At 33.2% G+C, this 22,208-nt stretch overlaps 1 protein-coding gene across 7 annotated transcripts in view; it reads right to left on the bottom strand.

Moving 5' to 3' along the window:
* Positions 1-22,208, bottom strand: part of LOC124424602 — a 58,838-nt gene that overhangs the window by 9,464 nt on the left and 27,166 nt on the right. For 5 of the 7 annotated variants that reach the window (XM_046963904.1, XM_046963906.1, XM_046963905.1 and 2 more), the window contains one exon: positions 8,091-8,183. In XM_046963904.1, the coding sequence (XP_046819860.1) occupies positions 8,091-8,183 (93 nt within the window). Of the gene's footprint in view, positions 1-2,300; positions 2,722-3,326; positions 3,888-8,090; positions 8,184-11,242; positions 11,779-22,208 lie in introns of those variants that run through there. The other 2 variants (XM_046963910.1, XM_046963909.1) reach the window with 2 other exon arrangements.

Here is a 22,208-nt window from a genome sequence, read left to right as displayed (position 1 = left end):
AAGGAAGATGGAGAAGGGTCGAATGGATCGGCAAATGAAACTTGTTATACTTCTTATTCACGATCGAACGCAAATGAAATTGTTTCGAGACATTAATCTTCCATACGATCAGCGAATTTCTTTACTTTTTATTCTTCCCTCGAGCTTAACATTGAACTTTGAACAAAGGTATTTAAATTTATTTCCTAACCGAACTGTGAACGTTGAACATTAAACACAAACATCGAATAAAAATATTCAAACATCCATTGAATAATTTGAATAAAAAATTTGTACAACTGCTGTTTAAATTTGTTCATCGATCGAACCCAACGTTAAATATTGAACAGAATGTGGAAGTACAGTCATTCAAAGTTGCTCAAAATGGTACTTAACTGTTTTTGTTCAATGACTTATTTCTACATGTTACCCACAAACTTTCTGTAATTTTGCAAATACTCGACAGTATTTTCAAAGGAAATGCTCTATCTTCATCGTATTCACAATATCTCGTTTAACAGACAATCGATTCAAGGAATCGCGAGCGGTTTCAAAAGAGGATGCTAGCGAAAGTGCGAAGAATTGGCTCTGTGTGAACATGCGAAAGGTCTCTTATTCACTGTTGTGTCATCCGAATAAAGTAATCAGTAATAGCAAACAAGTAAACTATTCAACTAAAACTTTAGGTTTCTAACTTAAAAAGATTCACAGATATCAAAACATCTTCATGAAATCGATCGAAAGACAAGGCTATTTCTTTCGTAATGGACTTTTTTTTAACGAACACGAATGCAACAACATTCGTGGGTAGAAAGTCACCTACGAGTTGCAGCGAGTTGGCCCGATCTTGCTCAACGTTAACATTTCGAGATATGATGCTAGTGAAGATAGAAAAAAAATGGAGGTACAACTGAAAATATGAAACGACCATTGCCGTCGACGACATTTGCGCAAGCGGCGCAAGTGAAAATTTGCACTTTGATAAAAAAAAGGAAAATTTCATCTAACTTGTATTGACCTAATCCCTATAAATATTTCAAATATTTCAACGTTTCAACAAGATCGATGTCATCAAATTATTGAATTGATAATAATACTAGTTTATTGCAGTTTTGTTGAGATAAAAGATAAATTTAATCCTTTTGCTGTTTAAGATTACTTCTTCGTATAGTGTCACCTAGATTTCTAACGAAGCAATTCAGTAGCAGTTAAATCTAACTTGAAAAGCTAGAATTGATCGCACAAAGACCGGATTCAAAGTGTCCTAAACCTGATCTATGAATATGGCCTATGAACAAGACTAGGTGAAAACTCTTCCTGATACACAGGATATGATCACTTTCCTGATGAAAGTATATTTCTTATAAAAAAAAAAAAAAAATAAATAAATAAATAAATAAATAAGATATAATATAAAAGAGAAAAAAGAAGAAAAAAAATTTGGAAAGGAACCAAAATCAGTGCGGTTGAATCGAACGATTGTTGTAGGAACAGGAAGTAGTCCTAACTCTTATTTAAAAATTCTTTCTTATTCATCTAATTCAATGAAACATTTAAGAAGCATTATTATCATGAAACAAATTCGCGGGAAGTTAGAAATTACAGGGCGTTTTCAACGAAACTCTTGAATGAAAGACGTTCGATCGGTTTTGTGGCAAGGTATAGTAATGGAAGTGACAGATGTGTTACGAAGAGAAGACCGGTACATATGTATATGTGTACATACGATGATACTACCGGAACGATCACGTGCAAGCGTGGAGGATGTCGCACCTGTTCGAAGCTGGTTAGTCGTGTGTTCGTGAAGGAAAAGAAAAAAAAAAGAAAAAAGAGAGAGAAAGAGAGAGAGAGACATCCAGCCGGTTTTGTAGAAATTGTGCTAAGCCCCTCCGAACGAATGGGGAAGTGAAATCGACGAATAACAGCTCGCTACCAGGTTATTGATCACTATTTAATGACTCAACTTTTTGTAGGAATATGGTGGATGGATAAAAATAATAAAAACGAAAAAAATTAATAAAGATGCAAGAACATTTTGAATCGATGCAATATCTTCTTCAAAGTAACTCGACCATTGCATTTAAGTAGGGCCATGTGTTTTCTCGAGTGTTTTCACTGTAGGTTCCTACTTTAACAACGTTATTACCCGACCGTAATCATGTCGTTAGGCTTATCAATCGCATTTGGTGAACGTAAAAACTATTAAAAAGGAATCCCTACTATAAAGCACATCGATAATCCTATGCAATAGAAATTCTTCAAGGTGAATTTAATGTTGAAGAAAAACAAGAAATTTATTTGTGAAAAATATTCAAGCCTACTTTCTTCAGATCATTTAGATCCATGTTCGAGGGTGAATCTTCCCTCTCCATTCCACTATCTTCTTCATCTTCTCTCTTCGTCGTGACTTCATTCTGAATCCTATCTTCCTCCTTGAAACGTTGAGACGAGGCCGATGAGACGGAGGAGGTTGAAGAAGCCGTGGACGATATGTCCTGTCGTATCTTTATCCACTTCAACATTTCGCTGATTCTTCGAGGATCACAAAGACGGAGAATATATATTCCTTTCACATTGTAATGAAGATCGTCACAATGATCGATACATTCTTCATACGTTTCCTCGGCATTTGCATTCTTTTTTCTTGGCAGAGTAAAGTTGCAGCAACCGAGTTGGGAATACCAAAGACTTTCTATCCTTATGTAACACGTCGATAAGCTCAAGGATCAAGGAAAGAAATATCTATGAGATAATATATGAATATTATTTTCCAGGAAGAATATATATATATATATATATATATATATATATATATATATATAAAAGAAGGAAAAAGAAAATATAAATAAAGATTAGTAAGGATTCCGGTCTGTCTCGTAGAAAAATATGATGGTTGCACTGTAGAGAGAAGTATGATGATCATAACCAAGACGATCGCACGGTGAACAAGCTCGTTGAGATAACCCGTTGCTAGACTCTAGCCGAAGACTCGATTAAAAACATAAACTCGTTTGGTCGGTAGTACTCTTCCAACGAGAATTATCCTCGCTTTATTGGCCCTTGCAAAACGTAAATGAATCTCATCTTCCTGGATACTATTCTTAAACCAATTTCTTACGGGTAATCTTATCTATTTAAAATCTAAATATATTTATATATAAGATCATTCTCGTAAACTACGTAATCGATCGTTCCTTTCCAAGATCCTGATCAAATTTTCTCTTCAATGTGATTTATACGTTCTAGTTGAAAGGAAACGTTTGCGGAAGACCTGGAAGAGCTGGCTTCAGATTACTCTTCCGGGGCTTAACGCCTCGTCGCGTCTCAACTATACCACTTCCACCTACCACGTGGTTTCCATTCTACCCTTCAAACATCATAAATTTGTCTGCATCTTTCGTTAAACTATTTGCCCTTCTTTGATCTTCTCAAGAAATTGTTCTCTTGTTGGTACCTTGAAGAGTGAAAGGCGAACTAGCAGACAAACGATACGCTTCGTGTAAAGAACGTATAACGATAATATCTCAAAATTACACTTCACTGTTCACTTTGTTTTAAAACAACAAGTGTCCAAATCATTTGTAAGATGTTTCCAATAAATATATTAATCACTGTAATTTCTTTTTTTTTTTTTTTTTTTTTGTATTTTTTTTCCACTTTTTTTAACTATCCTAACACTTTTACTTCTCTTAACGATAATAAAATCGTTGAATCAAAGACGATCGATCGATGGAACTATTTGAAGACATTTATCGAACGCTTTAAATGTTTTTAATATCACTGATATTATATATCAGAAGATTCTGATGAGGTAAGAGTTTCAGAAAAGCGTATATAAGAACCAAAGAAAGGAGAACGCGTTCGGTTCGGAGTCGATCGTGGTCGAAGAACGTGGACAACGAGCACGAGACTACCTGTACGGCGAAGGCAGCGACTCGCGGAGTACTGCCGAACCTCCCCCACCCGTTCCCTTCTTCGTCTCTTCCCATTCTCCTCTTCTTTCTAAGAGGCCGCAGCACGGTACCCCGTACCCCTTGTCCCTTCGACGATAGAAGCGAGAAGCCAATGACGTCACCCGGTTAGCTGTCCTACGCTCACCAACCTGGCCAACTACTCGACCAGGATCGTATGACGAGCGAGAAGGAAGAGAATCAAACAAACGAATATGTTTTTGTCGTAAATTTTCGTCAAGTGACTTAAATGCATGTTAATTTATCAAATTGTAATTCAAATTTAAATCGCTTGCTAAAATATCCAAATTATTTTCTAAAATTATAATAAATTTGAACATTAAAAGATAAATAAATATTTCCACTTCCACAAATATCTGATTACTTTCACGCGATACAGAAAGAGAGAGAGAGAGAGAGAGAGAGAGAGAAAGCGAGAGAGGGAGAAGGAAAGAGACAGATCTAATAACGGTACCCACGTTCATCTCCCTCATCGTTACACTACTGAACCCCGTAAGTTATCGTAAACGTTACGAACACTTAGACTTAAGTTGCTTCACACAACGATGACATCGTACGAGAGTAAGAGTAGGCATATATACCTGTGTAGAACTTTAAGGGAGATCAGAAAAATATTCATCGAACAAAGCCAACTTGCATGTCTCTATCAGTATTGGTCGTACACGAAAGCGGACCCACGCCGTTCGACGAAAAAGTATCGAGGACGGAAAAAGTGGACGTGACTACGCGGCCGACGAGAGTGTACTTGGGCCGTGCTCATAGACTGTAAAATCGACCCATATATATACCACGAACTGGTAAACGAGTTGTTTGTGCGATACAGGAGCAAGTATATTAATATGGAAATTGGTGCATGTGTTCAACCTGGAATTCACATTTCAGTGACAATTGGATTCGTTTAACGATAGCTTTCCCAAAAAAAATTTAGGTGTTGTCAAAATATGATGCCGATATTCACCGTAGTTCTATGTGTCTGAAAATTTTATAAAGAAGTTTCATTAATGTGTTTATAATAGTTCAAATCGGTAGGAATATTCGAAAGTTTTTGGAGTAAATAATTACCTTGCAGTGTTCTCTCATTAAGGATTCTGACCTAAGGTAAGTTTTAAAATGATCTTATGTAAACTTTACCAAACAGAGTAGTTATTATTTAACAGGGGAAAACGTGGGTAGTGTGACGTAAAGATGGTGGTATATCTATTCACATTACGTAGGTAACGATTGGATTGTCAATATTTCTTCCTCTTCATATGTAACAGGATGTAAATAAATCTAGTCCTGTTTGTGCAGAATTTGTGATGTCAACGTGGGTAGTAAGAATTCCTTGTATAGAATCGAAAATATTCATACTACTCTAAGTTTCTTCTAAATGTAATTGTTACATTAGAAACAATTAGCTATAATTGTTAAACATCATTATGTTTAATTATACGAGTTATTAGATAAGATAACTAAGACTGTGCACGTTATTGCATTCCTCGAAATATCGAAAATACTGATTGTTTCAAGTTAGAATAATCTAAACTTACAACTCATTAAGTTCTTTAGATCTATGGTACTCCTATGAATCATAGAAAGTGGATTAAAAAAGAAAAAAGGACAAAAAAAGAATTAGAATGAGTTTCGAAAGAATTCGTGTTCGTCCTTTAAGGACAGGGTATTCATTAACCTCGAACGGTGTAAAGATGAGAAGGGTCTTTGTACTTGTTACTAACATCAAAGATGCTGTGAGACCTCCGAATGCGTCCAGGATGAATCAACTTTGGAATTTCCTATGAAGAAACTCTGAGGGGTCAGCAACGTGCCCTTGAAAAGGTAATCTCTCTCTCTCTCTCTCTCTTTTTATTCTTTTTTAATTTTTTTTTTTTTTTTTTCTATACTACTAGACTCTAGTAACTGACGAATCGATTTTCTCCTCGAATGTTCAAACTTTTATTATATGATTTTTGTTTCACAATCGCCGTTCAAAGATACGCGGCATCGTTTTATAAAACGGAAATCATTGGTACCCGACACCCTCAAGTCCGAGTCACGTGATTACAAATCATCGTGCGTGCACCCAAGTACTACTTCCATGGCGTCCAAAGAAGAACGAATTTCTCAAAGTTGTGTATGTCTGTGTGTTTATATTGTGTGTGCGTAAACGTCCCTGGAAACCTGTTCCCTTCGTATTGATGATACGTGAGCAACAGGTAGATTTTCTTCGAGCTTGGTTTCTACCTTTCCTAGACTTTAAGATTTGAAAGGTTTTTTGGGCTCGATCCCTATCATTTTGAAAGTTTTCCCAACCAAACCTTATGTGTACGGAAAGAAAAGCTTTCTTAGAAGAGATTAGAATCATTCGTAGAACTCAAACTTTGTTCCAAATGTCGGCAAGACTTCTTAAAACTTTCTAAAGAACTTAGAAAATGTTCAAATAATTCAACAAATCTTCGGATACAATTGTCCAACGATAAAAGTAAAGCAAGTAACTCGTTATTGCATCAAGTATCGCGATATCTTTCTTTTGACACCATTGTGTGACATAATAGACGTTCATATCTTTTATTTCAGTTCAGATGAAACCGCATATAATGGAGCTCATGTTCAAGAACTGTATACATACTCTACTTTCAGTGGTTCTCAAATATTAACTTCGAGCTCGAAATATTACAATTAAAAGTCACAATAATAGCGTCAAATCAAAAAACAACATGCAAAAGGGTACGACATCTGGTGTAAAAGACATTAATTATGTTGAAAATTATAATGAAAACCGTCGATAATATGACAACGTTTATATAAAATATATAACTGTCGAAAAAAATTACCACGAATAATGTCGGTAAAAACGTTCGCCATCTTATCGATAGCGTTAACAAAAAATAATTCCCTATAGGCGTTAGAAAGTAAAGAAAAAAGAAATTATTATAAAATCTATCGTAATTTATCAAAACGAAAGTGTCGAGTTAACGTAATCGCACCGACGGAATTACGTTAGAGTTAAATTTCCCTGTAGTCCTTGCGAACTCTTCCCTGCGAATTTCACGCGAGACAAGACACTCTTTCGTCTGGAGCAATTAACTCTCGAGATTTCTAATTAACTCCGTGAGAAAATCGGATAGAGATTGCTATGGCACTAAAATTTCTTTGCTTACTGTTCAACCGGGACCGAATACTACAATCCTTCGCAATTCTTCTCAATCTAATAAGCTATAAGTTCTCTTAACAAATACATACGACTACGTATATTCGATGTTTGGGAATTAAGTTGAAGAAAAAAAAAGAACATATATTTTTCTTTTCGACTGTAGTCTCTTTGAAACAGCTGACCCCCGTACAACAAAGACCGGTCCAGAGTAGTATCTACGTTTACTACGCTCTCGCAAAGCGAAACGAGAAGAGAGGAAAGAAAAGAGAAGGAGAGAACCTTCAATGCTCTCGACCAATCAGAGAACCAGAAAGACTAAGAATCTCGCAGGAGAAAGGTTCTTGGTCCGGCGGATCCGTTACAATGGCTCCTCGTGTGTATCTATACGTGTAAAGCGAGTGAACATGCTGATGTATTCTGACAATCGAGCAGCCATTTCGTAAGAGTTCTATTACATTTGAATTTCAAAAGTGTCTGATAATTCTATAAAGTATTATTAAAATTGTAATAGTTACGCGCTCCTTATATTTTGATATACATACTATGAAAAATAATAAATACATATTTATTAATTAATCATCATGGATTAAAGTAACGACGAGACTCTGTACGTATCTTGATCAACTTATCTTTGACACTTCAACGAATGGCATAGGAAGCACTTAAGCTTACATTCTCGAGTGTCTTCATCTTGAGTGTCTAAGTATGCATTAGATAAGAACTTGAGCGGTTTGCTTTTACATGAAAAAAGATATAACGGAAATGTCTCTTCATGATTTTGACCATAAAAAAATTATCAAAGAGATTTTCAACTTAATGAGAAAGAGAACATGAGAAAAGCAGAAAAACAGATATATTAAATCTGTAACGAGTAAACATAAAAGTTCACTCAAAAAGTTAACTCAAAGTGGATATTATATCGAATACATATTCTTTCTTACGAAGCTTCCCCCAGCCATTCTCCATTATTTTTTCGAGCAGTTGATCCTAGTGACCTTTCTGTTGCTTACCTTGAGCGCACAGAAGATGCAGGATTCAGGCATACAAGCATGTCCGGAGAGTTCTCTGAAGCTACGTCTGAAGATATCCAAATGCCATAGAACCTGAAAGAAAAAGAAAAATTACTAATAAAGATATAATAATAATTAACTTTACCACGTACGTTATTACGATTTGCTTATTCCTCGTTACAACCATTAGAAAAAGAAGAGAAAAAAAAAATGAAGAAACAAGAAAAGAAATAAAAGAAGAAAAAGAAAAGAAAAGAAGATGAGGGAGAAGAAATAACAATTGCAAGTACACGCACAACTTTTCCATTGAGACGAAAAAGTGGGTTGATTCTGATTGCTCTTAATTAACTCAATAGCGAAGAAAATAAATCAAGCAGCGTGTCGGAGCTAGCTGTAATTTCCATGAAAAAAAAAAAAAGAAAAAGAAAAATCTCTTGGGAATGCAGAAGCACGAAGGCCATACGTTGGGAATATTTTAAATGAATTAGATATGAATGAATTTACGCGAGTATACATTCGGTATCCTTCGACGAGATTATTTTTCAATATGTGTGAAAAAGAAAGGAAATAGAATGAGATGGAAAAAGATAGACAGAGACAGAGAAAGGAAGGAGTGGGGGTAGAGAAAGAAAGAGAAAGAGAGAGAGGGAGAATGAGTAGATGGTGGGTAAAGAACAGTGGAGGGGATTTACTACTACAAGGAAATATGCAAATGTGTCTGAAAGTCTCAGTGTACTATGCTAGCACCGACCCATAACTATACATGATAGTAGCCCACCGTATCGTGAGTACATTATTATGCCGAGGGAAAGTAAATCACAATTTCCGAGGGCGTGCACGTTGTGCCGCATAGCATAGCGGAACATAAATTTCTTCTTTTCCGCTGTCACCGAGGAAATATCCGCTACTATTAACCCTCACTCCCACCCCCCCCCCATTCTCCATCGTCCACAAATTAGTTTCCCAAAATCCGACAAAATCGAATATTTGTGAATCCTGTGGATAAATCGGTAGTGAACCAATTGAATATTGAATCGAATATTAATCTTATTCTAGTACTTGATCGAGTAGTAAATTAATATCGTACTAACTCTTCTAATAACTCACGTGACTCACTATTTACATATACTAATTTTCTTTCTTTCCTTTTTTTTTTATTTTTTATTTTTATAATTGCCAACATACATTATTTTCTTATATTTTGGAATATTAATAAATAATTTTTATTATAATAATGATCGTGAGCGCTAAATCAATTCAGTTCTAATTCCAATTTACTATAATACTTACCTAATTCAATAACAAATTAATACGATGCTAATTCATCTAATAAATTACGTGATTCACCATTTACATCCTTTTACTTATTTTTCTAGATGACCCATACATTGCTTTCTAATATATTTTCGAGTATTAATAAATAATTCCTATTACTGACTCATCGTATATACCTACTCATTTTTTTAAGATGATTCGTACTAGAATTTTACCAATTTAAATTATCAATTTTTAAAAACCAAAAAGAGTCTAAAATATACATTTTATTAAAGACAAAAATATAACGAAGATGATATTTTTTTTACTATATACAAACGTTTCGAAAGTATTCTGAGAAATCACGAATGAGGATAGAATATTTTAACGATTAGGTGAAAACAACTTAAGCGGTACCAAAGTAAAACCACACGATTTTAATCTGCGCTAAAAAAATATATACTTCTCAGAACTCTACGCAATTTTTATTTACCGTTAATACGAAAGCATGGAAAACTTAAAGAATTTACCATAAAACGGTAGATATAGTACTATGTAATATATATATTATATATATAAAATTACCTAGCCTAAATTTTAAATTAATAAAAAGTAACGTTAGTATAATTCGTGCTCAGCTTGGCGATCAAATGCGTACTAATTGCGAGTTGTTCAACGTGCTAATTAATAAGACAGTGAACGCCTCAAAGATATACGATAACGGTAACCTTTATTATTATTTTTATTTTTATTATTATTATTATTATTATTATTATTATTATTATTATTATTTATTGTTATTGTTGTTCGGAAAATAAAATAATTGACGGTTATAATCTTTGATAAAATACAATGATAAATATGGTTAACTTTTATCTATTCTTGATATAGTACAATAATCGCTATTGTAAAAAGCTAATTATAATGGAAGAATAATATATTATAGTACAATTTGTGTGTATAACTAACTTTTACTTGTTTTCGATAGAGTACAATGCCCATTATTATAAAAGTAAATGATCTTTTTTGCACGATAATTAAAAGAGGAGTCTAGGAAGTTAAGACAAAAAGTACAGTAGGAATTGCGTGATTTAGAGCGTTTAAGCGGTCTAAATACCTATTTACTCCTCCATAACGATTAAAATCTTTTACCTTGAAGTTTTATTTTACTAACGATCCTTTGAACAAAACCTTTTAACGTTTAATTTATTTATATATCGAAAGAGACCGGAACTTATTGACTTTCGGTTAATTAATAAAATAAAACACGTTTACTATAATAAGAAACATTATAGGAATACTTGATGAAGCATGAGTAGTTAATTAAACGATTAGATTGTCAATAGTGCATTTTGATTTAAATAGGTTTGTCGATACGAATCGATTATATTCAATGGATGTGTGGAAAATGAGTGAAACCGAGAAATCCGAGTTTCGTACTGTATTTTTCTAATAGACTCGTTTAGGTCTCTTGCTGTCGTGTTATTATCTTAAAATTGCGTAAATAAACGAACATGAACGCGGCCGCACCTATCGAACAAACCTCAACTAAGTATTTCTAAGATTTCTCGCGATCCCTTTTCTGTTTTTCTAAACTTCTATGATCTCACCAACGCAAATTACACAACCACGATAATATCTATTAGAAGATATAAACAATTTTTCTTAAAATCTAAAAACAGAAAATAATAAACAAGAAAATAATAAACAAAACAATCCTGATTAATCACTATAGTGAATGATGTGCGATATATAATATATATATACACATACACATATATAGCATCCGCAAAAGATACACATGAGATAATTCTTGAATTAAAAAAAAATAATGAGACGATACAAAAAACCAAGACAGAACAAAACAAAAGAAAAAAAAATAAAAAATAAAGAAGAACCTTGGCGATCTGGAAGAGGGCTTGTCTTCTTGGTCTTTGATCCTGCTTCATGATTCCAAAGCTTCAAACACGATTGAACTTCGTGAAAATGATCTCGCAATACCGTTACAACGGCGTTTTGATAAATAATGCGATGAAAATCATTGATATATGAATTATTAAAGAAAAGTTTTTATCCAAGTTGACATTGGCCCGCGTAATATCGCATCGAAACAATACACCAAACGCGATGGCACACACGAAGTAAGTACCTTTCTTGGCCGGGCGACGATGCAACAATGCCCGGATAGGGCTGGGACTGGTTTACGTTGACTGCAGCGCCACCAGGGACTCCGGTGGTCAGGTAGTAAAACTATTAAACGCGGGCCTCTTCTACTCGCCGTGCCGGCCCGTAGTACACTATAGTACGTTATAGTAAAGATGTAGTAAAGTTGTGCATTCTATAGTATGATTCAACGTTCAGCTACCGGTCGAGTCTTTTGACAGGGACGAACGAATGAAACGACAGGATAGCTGTTTCCGTCGCAACGTGATTTCATGGCTTTTGCCCAGCAAGGGACAAAGAAGAAAAATACAGATGAAAATTATTTCAATATTATCATCTATGAATTTACTATTTTTTGTATCATTTAACAAAAAAAGAAAAAAAAAATAAAAATAAAAAAAAACAAACAAAAAAGATAGGACAAAATATTCTTACGAATTGTTTACGAATTGAAACTTTTTGATTTTAAAACTTTCTGCTTTACGTTTCAAAAATTTAAATAAAATTTCTAATAAGTTCGTAAATTATTGGTTTCATTATAAGATAATAAAGTTAAATGTTGTCATCTTCGATGTTGAGAGAGGAAACTTCTCATAAATAAAAGAATAACCATTTAGCTTAGACTCGTATTTGTTTGATAAGATCGAGTCACAAGTTACGTGTATATATATACATATATATATGTGTGTGTAGATGTACTTTCCGTCCCTGTTGTTTACTACAGTATACGCGGCGGCGGCAGCCATCTTTACTACGAGGCCATGTCGTGGGTGCGAAAGGCTTAGGGTCAGTTGCGACGTTCAAATGGTGGGAGATAGACTACCTGAGTCCGTTCAGCATTCTCTTATAGCTTACTGAGATTTTTGGTCAAATGGAAGGGATAAATAATGGAAACGGAGAAAGAGAAAGAAAAAGAGTTGTAAAAAGAAAAAGTTTTAAGTAGGAAGAGGATTTCGTTTGGCGTACCGGCCAAAGGAAATTATGGGACTGACAAGATTCTACGTCACACTAGCCTATTTAATTTGAGATATGTAAAATATTTACTCATTCAGAAAGTTCATGCCATTTTTTCATATACAAACATTCTGTATGTAAAAATACATTTGTGATATTAAAAAACGATTAGTTTTGTGTGTATATATATATATATATATATATATATATATATTGTGTATAAAGAAGATATTTTTGACTGTCTTATCCAATGCGCTGCTTTTTATTTATTTATTTATTTTCTATTTATTTATTTCTTTTTTTTTTTTTTTTTAGTTTAGCGATTCACTTTTGTATCTCATTGAATATAGCTCTTCATATGTCTCAATATTACGATGTAACATTGTTATAATGAATAATATCATTTCATACTATTATATTTTTATGATTTTTCACTTCCTAATGTTCTTAGTAGATACGTTTGAAACTGGTACGCAAAGAACATGGTATTATTACGATAGCGTTCTTACAACAGAACCGGTACAGCAGTGTACAATAGTGCAAAGAGATTGGACGAGAGAACATTGAATTTATTCCGAAGGTAAAAGAAATATGTATGTATGTATATATGTATATATGAGTTTAAGCAAGGATAGAACATTCTGCATTCGTAGAAATATTCGAAGACCAGAAGCTGCAACGTGATCGTAAGAAGAAAAATATTTATTATCTTACGTTATTTAAATGTTTTGAATGATTCTAATCATTGAATACACGTGGCAGTGCAAGAAATGAGGGGAGAAAAAAAAATTGGTTATGATAGATAGACCACAAGATATTTTTCGTCTGGAATATTACAGATTAATATCGAGTAAGTTGATCTAATAAAATTCAAGCCAACTAGTTCCATGCCTATGCGGCGCCATAAGTGTCAGACTATAATATTAAGATAATAGGATAGTCGTTTGTATAAAGGACAACACGTCTTTTGTCTTGAACGATACGATATGAAATGAAAGGAGTTTGTAAGATAGATCTATGTATATATTTATGTTACTTTAAGAGGATAATGAATCAAAGCTTTGAAATGGATTCTTAATGTAGTTTCTTTTGATTTATTTCTTTTATTTAATTATAATAATTTCTTGTCTCGATCGATGTCCTTCTTATTAATCCTACGGGATTTAATTTTATCATCTTTTGTTCATAAACTTTTGTCCAATATTCTTTTCATAGGACACATTTGTTTAAAATAAATTCATCACGTGTCGTTAGCTTTCTTTTTTTTTTGCTTCGTTATCTTCATTAGAATGTAAGTTATTTCCGAGGAACATAAGAGCACCAATGAATTTTCTGTGGCATGGCAATGCTCAAAGAGAACCAGACACCACTTGTCAACTACTATTACACAATGAGATCTTTCTATTCTCAAAGGCAAAGCGAAAGATGAGAAGGAGTCTACCTACCCTAGGGATTCTTTCCTCGAGAGGTTAGCCTTGACGTTTCTTCACAAATCTTCTTTCGGTATATTTAGGAAAAGCTCATTGATACATAAAGAAAATAGGGAATGAGAGAGAGAGAGAGAGAGAGAAATGAAAAAGCCACATCCATCCGTTTCAAGTGCATTCTCTAAAGTCTGCTAAACTTTAAACTAAACAAAGCTAACGTAAAACCATTTGTCTAGACCTAAAAGAACAATCCCCATTTATTCCATCTAAAACATCAATTTGATTTATACTTCGGAACATATCCTAAATGAATTTTTTCGCTTGTTTTGAATACAAATAAAAAAAACCAAGTAACAACATGGAGTTATTAATTTTTCAATTTATTTTGTTATTATTCCAATTATTCAAAAAAAAAAAAAAAATGAGCAAAAAAATCCCCAAAATACGTCAATTTTTTTTCAAAAATTTTCTGTAGAATCAAAAAAGAAAACAAAAAAAACAAGAAAAAAAAGAAAGAAAAAGAAAAAAAAATAACAAAGACGATGTGCAACCTCAAATTGGAATGTCACCAAGGAGACTTTCGCGTTTATTATCCGACACACACTCGAGCGTTGTAAGGACGTCATAAGATGCTATTGTTTGTCGAAGAGAAGTACGGTACGAGGAGAGACGTTAATTTCATCGACAGAAAGAAAAAGAAAAGAAATGAAAAGGAAAAAGAAAAAGAAAAAGAAACAGAAGAAGAAAAAAAAAAAAGTTGCTTAGGTGGGCGGAAGAAACGATGAAAGAACGTTTGTTACAAGACTGATGTTATCAATACATAGATATAAACATATATATATATATATATATATATATATATATATATATATATATATATATATATATATATATATACACACGTTTACTCTCAATGCCGATGAACCAAAGTGTATAATGTCAGGATGGGAAAGTGATCGGCAATCGCAAATATCTCTTCGTGCGTTCATTAAACTAAATCCGTTATGAACCCACGTTTAGAATTCTTGACAGGGTAACACACGATCGAGAGAATAAATCTTCTTTGCTTTCATACTTTCGAACTTCAAAAGAACAATTAATTCTAATACTTAATAGAATAGAAATGAATGATCATCGTCCTAATTCCAGTAGCTCCGACAATTCGTTTACCGTATATATATATATATATATATATATATATATATATATATATATATATATAAGAACTTTTTGCTTAATACTTCTTTTTTTTCATCAGAGAAGGAAAAGACGGCGGAGCCGTCTGTCGAGCGCTATTGGATACTCGTCCCGTCTAACGTAAGAGACAGCAGACCCTTATTTTCAACATAAGGAACCTTTAAACGCATTATATAGTAATTCAGCTGCCTCACAATGACCACCCCCACTCTCCCACCCCCTTTGAAGGGTTTCGCAAACGCATCTGCCATTGCAAGAGAAGACCTTTTTTTTTCTTCCTCTTTCTAGATGCCTGCACACAGATAGTAATGGGTGTTCGTTCGACAGTAATGGGTTTGTTAAATAAAAAAAAATCCTTTGCATTCGAAATTTCTCTTCGAACAAGGATATAAAAAAAAAAAAAAAGAAATAAAAAAACAAACCAAAAAAATTCTTTGCACCTTTCTAAAAATTAAATAATAATTTAATAGAATAAATAAATGAAGAAACGTATAAATCTCTTCTACGAAATGTTTATTTCAGTCTCCATCTGGTCCAACCTGTTTTCGACGGTGTTAGGTTCATTAAAATTTGAAGTCACGTTCGTCCTAAATCCACCCCACGAGATGGCCGCGACAAGTGGTACAGAAGATACACGAAACAGGTTCGAAGGAAAAAGGCCAACTAATTCTTTCAGGTATAAAGTAACAGGTTCTAGTTGTCGTCTATGGGGTTGGAAGAGTCCGTTGGCTTCGAAAAGCAAAACTCTCTTCAAAGTTTCAACCGAGATAAATTCTCTTGATGTCGGATGCAGGCGCATCGATCCGGTAAGTACTCGATTCCAGATTCGTAGTCAACGACGTGTAACTCTGCAGTAGCCTTTGTCCGATCTCACGAAGTTAGAATCTTTGAGTATAATATTGAACGTTTAGCTAAAATTAGATCGTGTGTTTGTTCTATATCTTTAAACATCGATAACTTTAAATAATCTTTCAAGTAACACATTTATATATCTATATTTTTAGATTTTATGTCGATCTATTTTGCAACAAAATTTAATTTTTACTTTATATGTATATGTAAATGTTTGTTAAATATAAACGATACTTAGTACAGTCAAATTGGTACAAGTTATATTATTAATTTCACGTTAAAGTTTTTCTTTTTTCTTTTTTTTCTTTTCTTTTTTTAACACAAAAGAAAAACTTAGAATATAAATTTTTATCATATATTTTTTTGTCGTGTTCCACAGGAAATTCATTTAATTTCAAAAAATTTTTAGTATAATTATGCTATACCGATTATAATTTATCTTTAAAAAAATAACGAATAAATTTTTTTATACGAATTAACAATTAATTCTGTGGGAATATAATAAAAGAAAATATCCAAAATATCCAGTGTAAATTGAATGGCGTTATAAGGGTTTAATTGGTATCATTTCTAATACCATTTTCTAAATAAATTAGCCTAATTTATTTTCAGTCAAATGAAACGCGTATTTCAGTAGTACTCAATGAGATTGTATAATACCCGGAGGATGAACAGAACTGACATAAGTTCTGTTTAACGAAGTTGGCATTCTATTTGGTGCTTTGCCATATACACGAAATCTTCCCTTTCACTGAGATCCGATCTATGAGAAGCTAGAATGCGTCGATTGGCTCTTCTTTCTGCTCATTCTCTTCTTTTCTCTCTCTCTCTCTCTCTCTCTCTCTCTCTCTCATTCTTTTTCTCTATCAAATTGACATTTATTCCCTATTCGACCTACGTTGACCTATGGAACACCTATAGCGTACCTTACTGACCTCGTCCACGTAAGATTCATTGCCTGTTCAGCACGTGTTCGTATACACATATACGAAATATGTAAGGGAATAGTTAGGTAATAATTGAATTAATTAAATAACAGGCTGAATAATTGAATACTAATCGAACAATTAGATAGAAATTTTCTAATCTATAAAGATCATTCAACTTAATTCCATTTAGATGGATCAGTTAACTATATTAAAAGACAAATTATTTTCCAATTAATATAGAGCCAATTACCTTGACACGTCACATACAATGCATAGCAGTAGGTGCGGTTTCTTATCTCTCGATTGATAAGATACTACATCCGATATAATAGAGAGTAAAAGTCTCTATCTTTTCGATCGATGACGACAACCGTAGTCTAACAATGAGATTATAAGACAATACTTTGAAGAATGATAGAAGAGGTATAATACATATATGTACAAGTATAGTACATATATGTATTATATTTTCCAAGTGAAGATAACAGCCATACGTTCTTAGAAAAATTACTAGGGAAATGTATACTTGCATGAACTTCACAGTTGCAGCTAACAGGCCGAAAACTAATACCGCTAACATCCGTTTCTTTTCTATAAGACTTATCGTAGTTACCTACGTGATGCGTTATCTTACATGTATACTCTTTAATAATTGCAATCTATTCATCTAAATGCTAAATTGAAAGTGGAAAAAAAATAAGAGAAAGAAAAATATTGAGTTTGATATATGTAGGACATAAATGTAAAAATTGTGTCAATGAGAAGAGTGTTAAAAGGTTTTATTAATTAAGATTAAAAATGTATGAATGGTATCATCGAATAATATCACCACAAATTTATAATATTTATAACGTTCTTAAGAAAATATAACATATCAAAATTTTGACAAAATTCATTTGTCTCTCAAAAAGTATATAATCTACAAATTTATTTAATTATCAAAAATATATTAGAATAATATATCAAAATTATACGAGAAATGGTATTATTAAATTCTGTTGAGTTTAATACTTAAAAATGATCATCAAATTTTCACCTCAAATTAAATTTTGTTCATTACATTGAACCAACTGATATGTTTTTACGATAACGTTATCATTGTTTATTGAATAAATATCTACAAAAAAAAAAGTGTCATAACAGTCATTAATATTTTTTTTTTTATAATATCTCACGAAAAATTAGGAAAATTTTGATAATGATAATTTAAAAGGGTCCTGAAGTACTTCAGGAGAAGGGATACGATGGTTTCTGGCGAAGGTGTCTTTTTGGAAAGTCTGGATCTCTCAGTCTAGGCTCCATTTACCAAGGTGCTGCTCGCACGTGCGCCGTTCACTGCGATAAGAAGAGAAGAGAAGACAAGAAAGAGAGAAAGAGGGGGAGGGAGAGAGAGAGAGAGTGGGGGAGAGAAAGAGAGAAAAAGGAAAAAAAAGAGGAGGATGAAAAAAGGGATAAACAAAATCCGTAGAGTCGGCACAAAGAGGCTGCGAGTAGAGATTGAGAAGATTGGTGGTGGGGAGATGAAAGACAGAAAGAGAAAGAGAAAAAAGAAAGAGAGAAGTAGCAAAACAGGTTTTCAACAAACGATCTCTACCAGAAGATGGTGTTGGTTTGGCGCGATGGGGGCGGAGAGGGGGAGGGTTAGACGAGAGGGGGTTTACGATCTACGACCTAAACGTAATGTGCTCGCGCGCACGTGGCAAGATATCTCAACGTAAGGATTATGTACCTATATCTATCTTACGATTTAATATCCACCATATGAATTTATGCATTCAAATATCTACTCTCTTCATCGGAAAACGGAAATTACGTGAAATCAGGTGAAAATTATTATGATTTCGTAAGAGATCTCAGTATTCTCATTATCTTTTTTGTATATATATATATATATATATATATATTTCCTTAAATCGAACAAGAGTAGATTAAATTAGTAGTAGCTTTTTTGCACTCCTATTGCTGTAATAGAATTCAGTGACGTTGGTTCATAATTTTTTGCGATTTCTTTGGTAATGCTTATCGGTCGAACCGATAATAAATTATGCTTCCAATTGAATTTTTCTTATTACTTTTTCGTAATTGTGTTTACATAATATTAATAATGATTTTCCTTAACAAAGACAACTATTTTATATAGAAAGTATATTGTAAACTTTTCTCAATACGTTTAAATTAACAAAATATCTTCGTTGTTGTTTGTCAAATATACTCTAATATTTTAATTTAAATGATACGAATTGACAATGATAGCTGAAATTGTGTCATTGGAAATATTTTTAACCATCGAACAAACGACCGCTGAAAATTTGATAAAATTTTGTATAAAAAAAAACAAGGATCAATGTTGAGTTTTGGAAAAATAAAAATTAAGTTAAGTTATACTTATTGAAAGACAAGGAATATGAAATAGTCGAAGAATAGAGAATAAAGAGAGAGAGAGAGAGAGAAAGAGAGGCGAAAAAATAAAAATAATAGAAGAAGAAATACTCGAAGGAGAACTGGTTCCACGAGAAGCGAGAGAAATGAGAGACGAAGAAGGAGGACACTTACGATGTACCAAAGGAGGCTAGCGTGGTCTGTTACGAGAGAGAAAACCGGTTTTACGATTCAAACTGGAGTAAAAGTGTGTATTGCATCGTCGTCGTTGGGATTCGCCAAACTGAACCGCGCGTTTCCATGTTTACGATCCAGGTTGTTATCTTACTTAGCCAAAAATAGATGTGTGTTCCTTTTGTTTCTTTGAAAATAATTTAAGGACCTTGTTTTTTTTTCTCGCTTAGGAAAAAAGAAAAAAGAAAAAAAGATAGATGAGTAACGTTTCAAGTAAATGTATTAAAATTTATACGACATTATCTCACAAAAATATTTTCAATTTTTATATCTCAAGAACGGAAATTGTACTTCCAAGTAATTAAAAATATGTCAAGGATATATATCTGTCAAAGTTTGCTCATTGAAAAAGGATTTGAACTCTGTATGAATCGATGAGACCTTGAGAAAAAACTTTTCCCAAATAATAAGAAAACTTTTTCCAAATAATAAGAAAAGAAAACTTTTTACAAATAATAAGAAAAGAAAACTTTTCTCAAATAATATGAAAAGAAAATTTTTTCTTCAAGGATTTAATTCCTTGGACGAGAGAAAGTGCCATCGTAAAGTCGGCATTGAAATCACCAAGGAAATATTTATCATTCGACAATCCGCATGAGTTCTTTCAATTGCTTTCCCGCGCTTATCCCCATTGTTCTTGAGATATGACATTTTTCCGAAGGCGAAGAAACGATTATTTTAACGTTGTAAATTTATTTATATCTTACAAAACGAATGGCGGATGCAGAAATCTCGAATGAGTAGGCGTGAGACTCGACGACTCTTTCGTACTCTCTGATTGCAATTAACATCGTTATCGCTCGATGTGCTTACTCGGTGAATAATTAATTATCTACTAAGTAATTACCCAGTTCGCTCCTTTGTGCGTTCTTTAACGCTTCCTCGTCATCGAAAAAGAAATAATTTCACGTTATTATACCTACTATATGTTTGCTACTTCTCAATTATCGATCTTAACTTTCTCAGAAAAAAAAGGGAAAGAAAAAAAAATTCCAAGAATTTTTTTTAGCATTAACGTTATTAATGAATCGTGCGAAAGCTAGCGATGAAATTTTTTATCAGAAACACAATGATATTCTGTCTTGCCGAATGACACTATATTTTTACTATAATTATCCATTTGAACTTTTCCAAAAAAAAGTCAATGATCGATTGACATTAACATTGTCAATGAATCATATGAAAGCTAGGGATAGAAGACAAATTGATAAAAAAAAAAATCCAATGATATACCTGTTTCTTTCAAAATAAAAATCCTAAGGTAATCACAGCATCACGGAAAGATTATCCTTTCGATGAAGATAACATCGTGAAATCTGAAGAAAATATATTATTTCAAGGGTTGAACTCATGGGCCATCATCCAACTGGTTCCAACGAGAGAGGAGTCTGAGTCGTCGCTTTGTCTCTTCTTCTGAGGGTAGAGGAACCGAGGTCAAGCAAGAGCTCAGCGATTGGACCATGGTCGAAGCTTGAAGAAACCAGTTTCCGTTAAAAACGTACGATTGTGGCGCCAACAAGCGGTCTTTGCTTGTGATTGGGCAAGTAAGAGTCCAACAGCTCTCCTGGAGAGTCCGTTCTCCAGGGCGGGAGGATGTTGACCCTCATGCGCCATCTTGAATGACGGGATACCGTCGATCGTAGTACTACTCACAGCTGGTATTGCGACGTTTCACGTGCACGTAGAGGAACGTGAACGTTCGATACGTATCTAAGTGTGCGTGCGTGCGTCTGTGTGTGTGTGTGTGTGCGCTTGCGTGTGTATGTGTGTATAACGCATCATCACACACGAGTAATGACACGTATCGGCTTTGTACGAGAGTTGCTTTCGAATTTATATGACACCGATTAAAGATTCGATCTTCGTAGCTACCATGGGCTATGATGATTGACAATTTTTATAAATAATTTCGAATCAATTAAAACTATTTGATTTTATTGTAAATGACATCAGTAATAATTTTAATACGATCTTCCGCAGTATGATTATTTTTGATGGATAATTTTGTTAAAATAATTTCAAACGAATTTATCTATGATATTATTATTAATTTTTTCGCTCATGTTAGCACGACGTCAGATAGATAAATTTTACACGAAATAAGAAAATGCTAAAGAAGTTAATAGGAAATAATCGTAATGTTTGAATCCACCGAAATAATTTATAGTCATCGTGTATCATTTATACATGTCAGGGTGTGGATGGCGCGTGCTTTAGTGTAAACAATGTTAGCATACTGTTTCTATCGCATGGATCAAATAACATCGATGAGACATGTAACTGATGTTAACGAGAGAGGCGGCGATATAAAACTTGCTGAAAGTTTTTATCATTTCTGTTGATCGACGATGACCAAGAGATTATATTTCATTGTATGGAAAGAATGAATAAGTAGATGAAATACCTAACTACATGATTCTTTGTTGATTTCGTTCGAGAAACGCCTGAGAGAAACTTTAATGCATGCAATGCAATGCTGTAAGCGTGGTTGCATAGATACAGGCGTATGAAGTATTATTGATCAATGTATATTATTCATGTGTTATATACTTAATATTAATTATTATATATAAGAATTAATTATGTATTTAAATAAATTTTAATAATGCTATTAACTTCAACTTTAATATATTTTCTATAATTTTGCTTTTTCTTCTTCTATCATTACTTCATGTGATAATGTATTTTTCATTGGATAAAATCTGTCTGGCTAATCAGTATTCTCATTT

Source organism: Vespa crabro, chromosome 6 (genome assembly GCF_910589235.1).
Source record: "Vespa crabro chromosome 6, iyVesCrab1.2, whole genome shotgun sequence".
Classification (NCBI taxonomy): Eukaryota; Metazoa; Arthropoda; class Insecta; order Hymenoptera; family Vespidae; genus Vespa; species Vespa crabro.
This window is presented reverse-complemented; position numbering and strand designations above follow the sequence as displayed.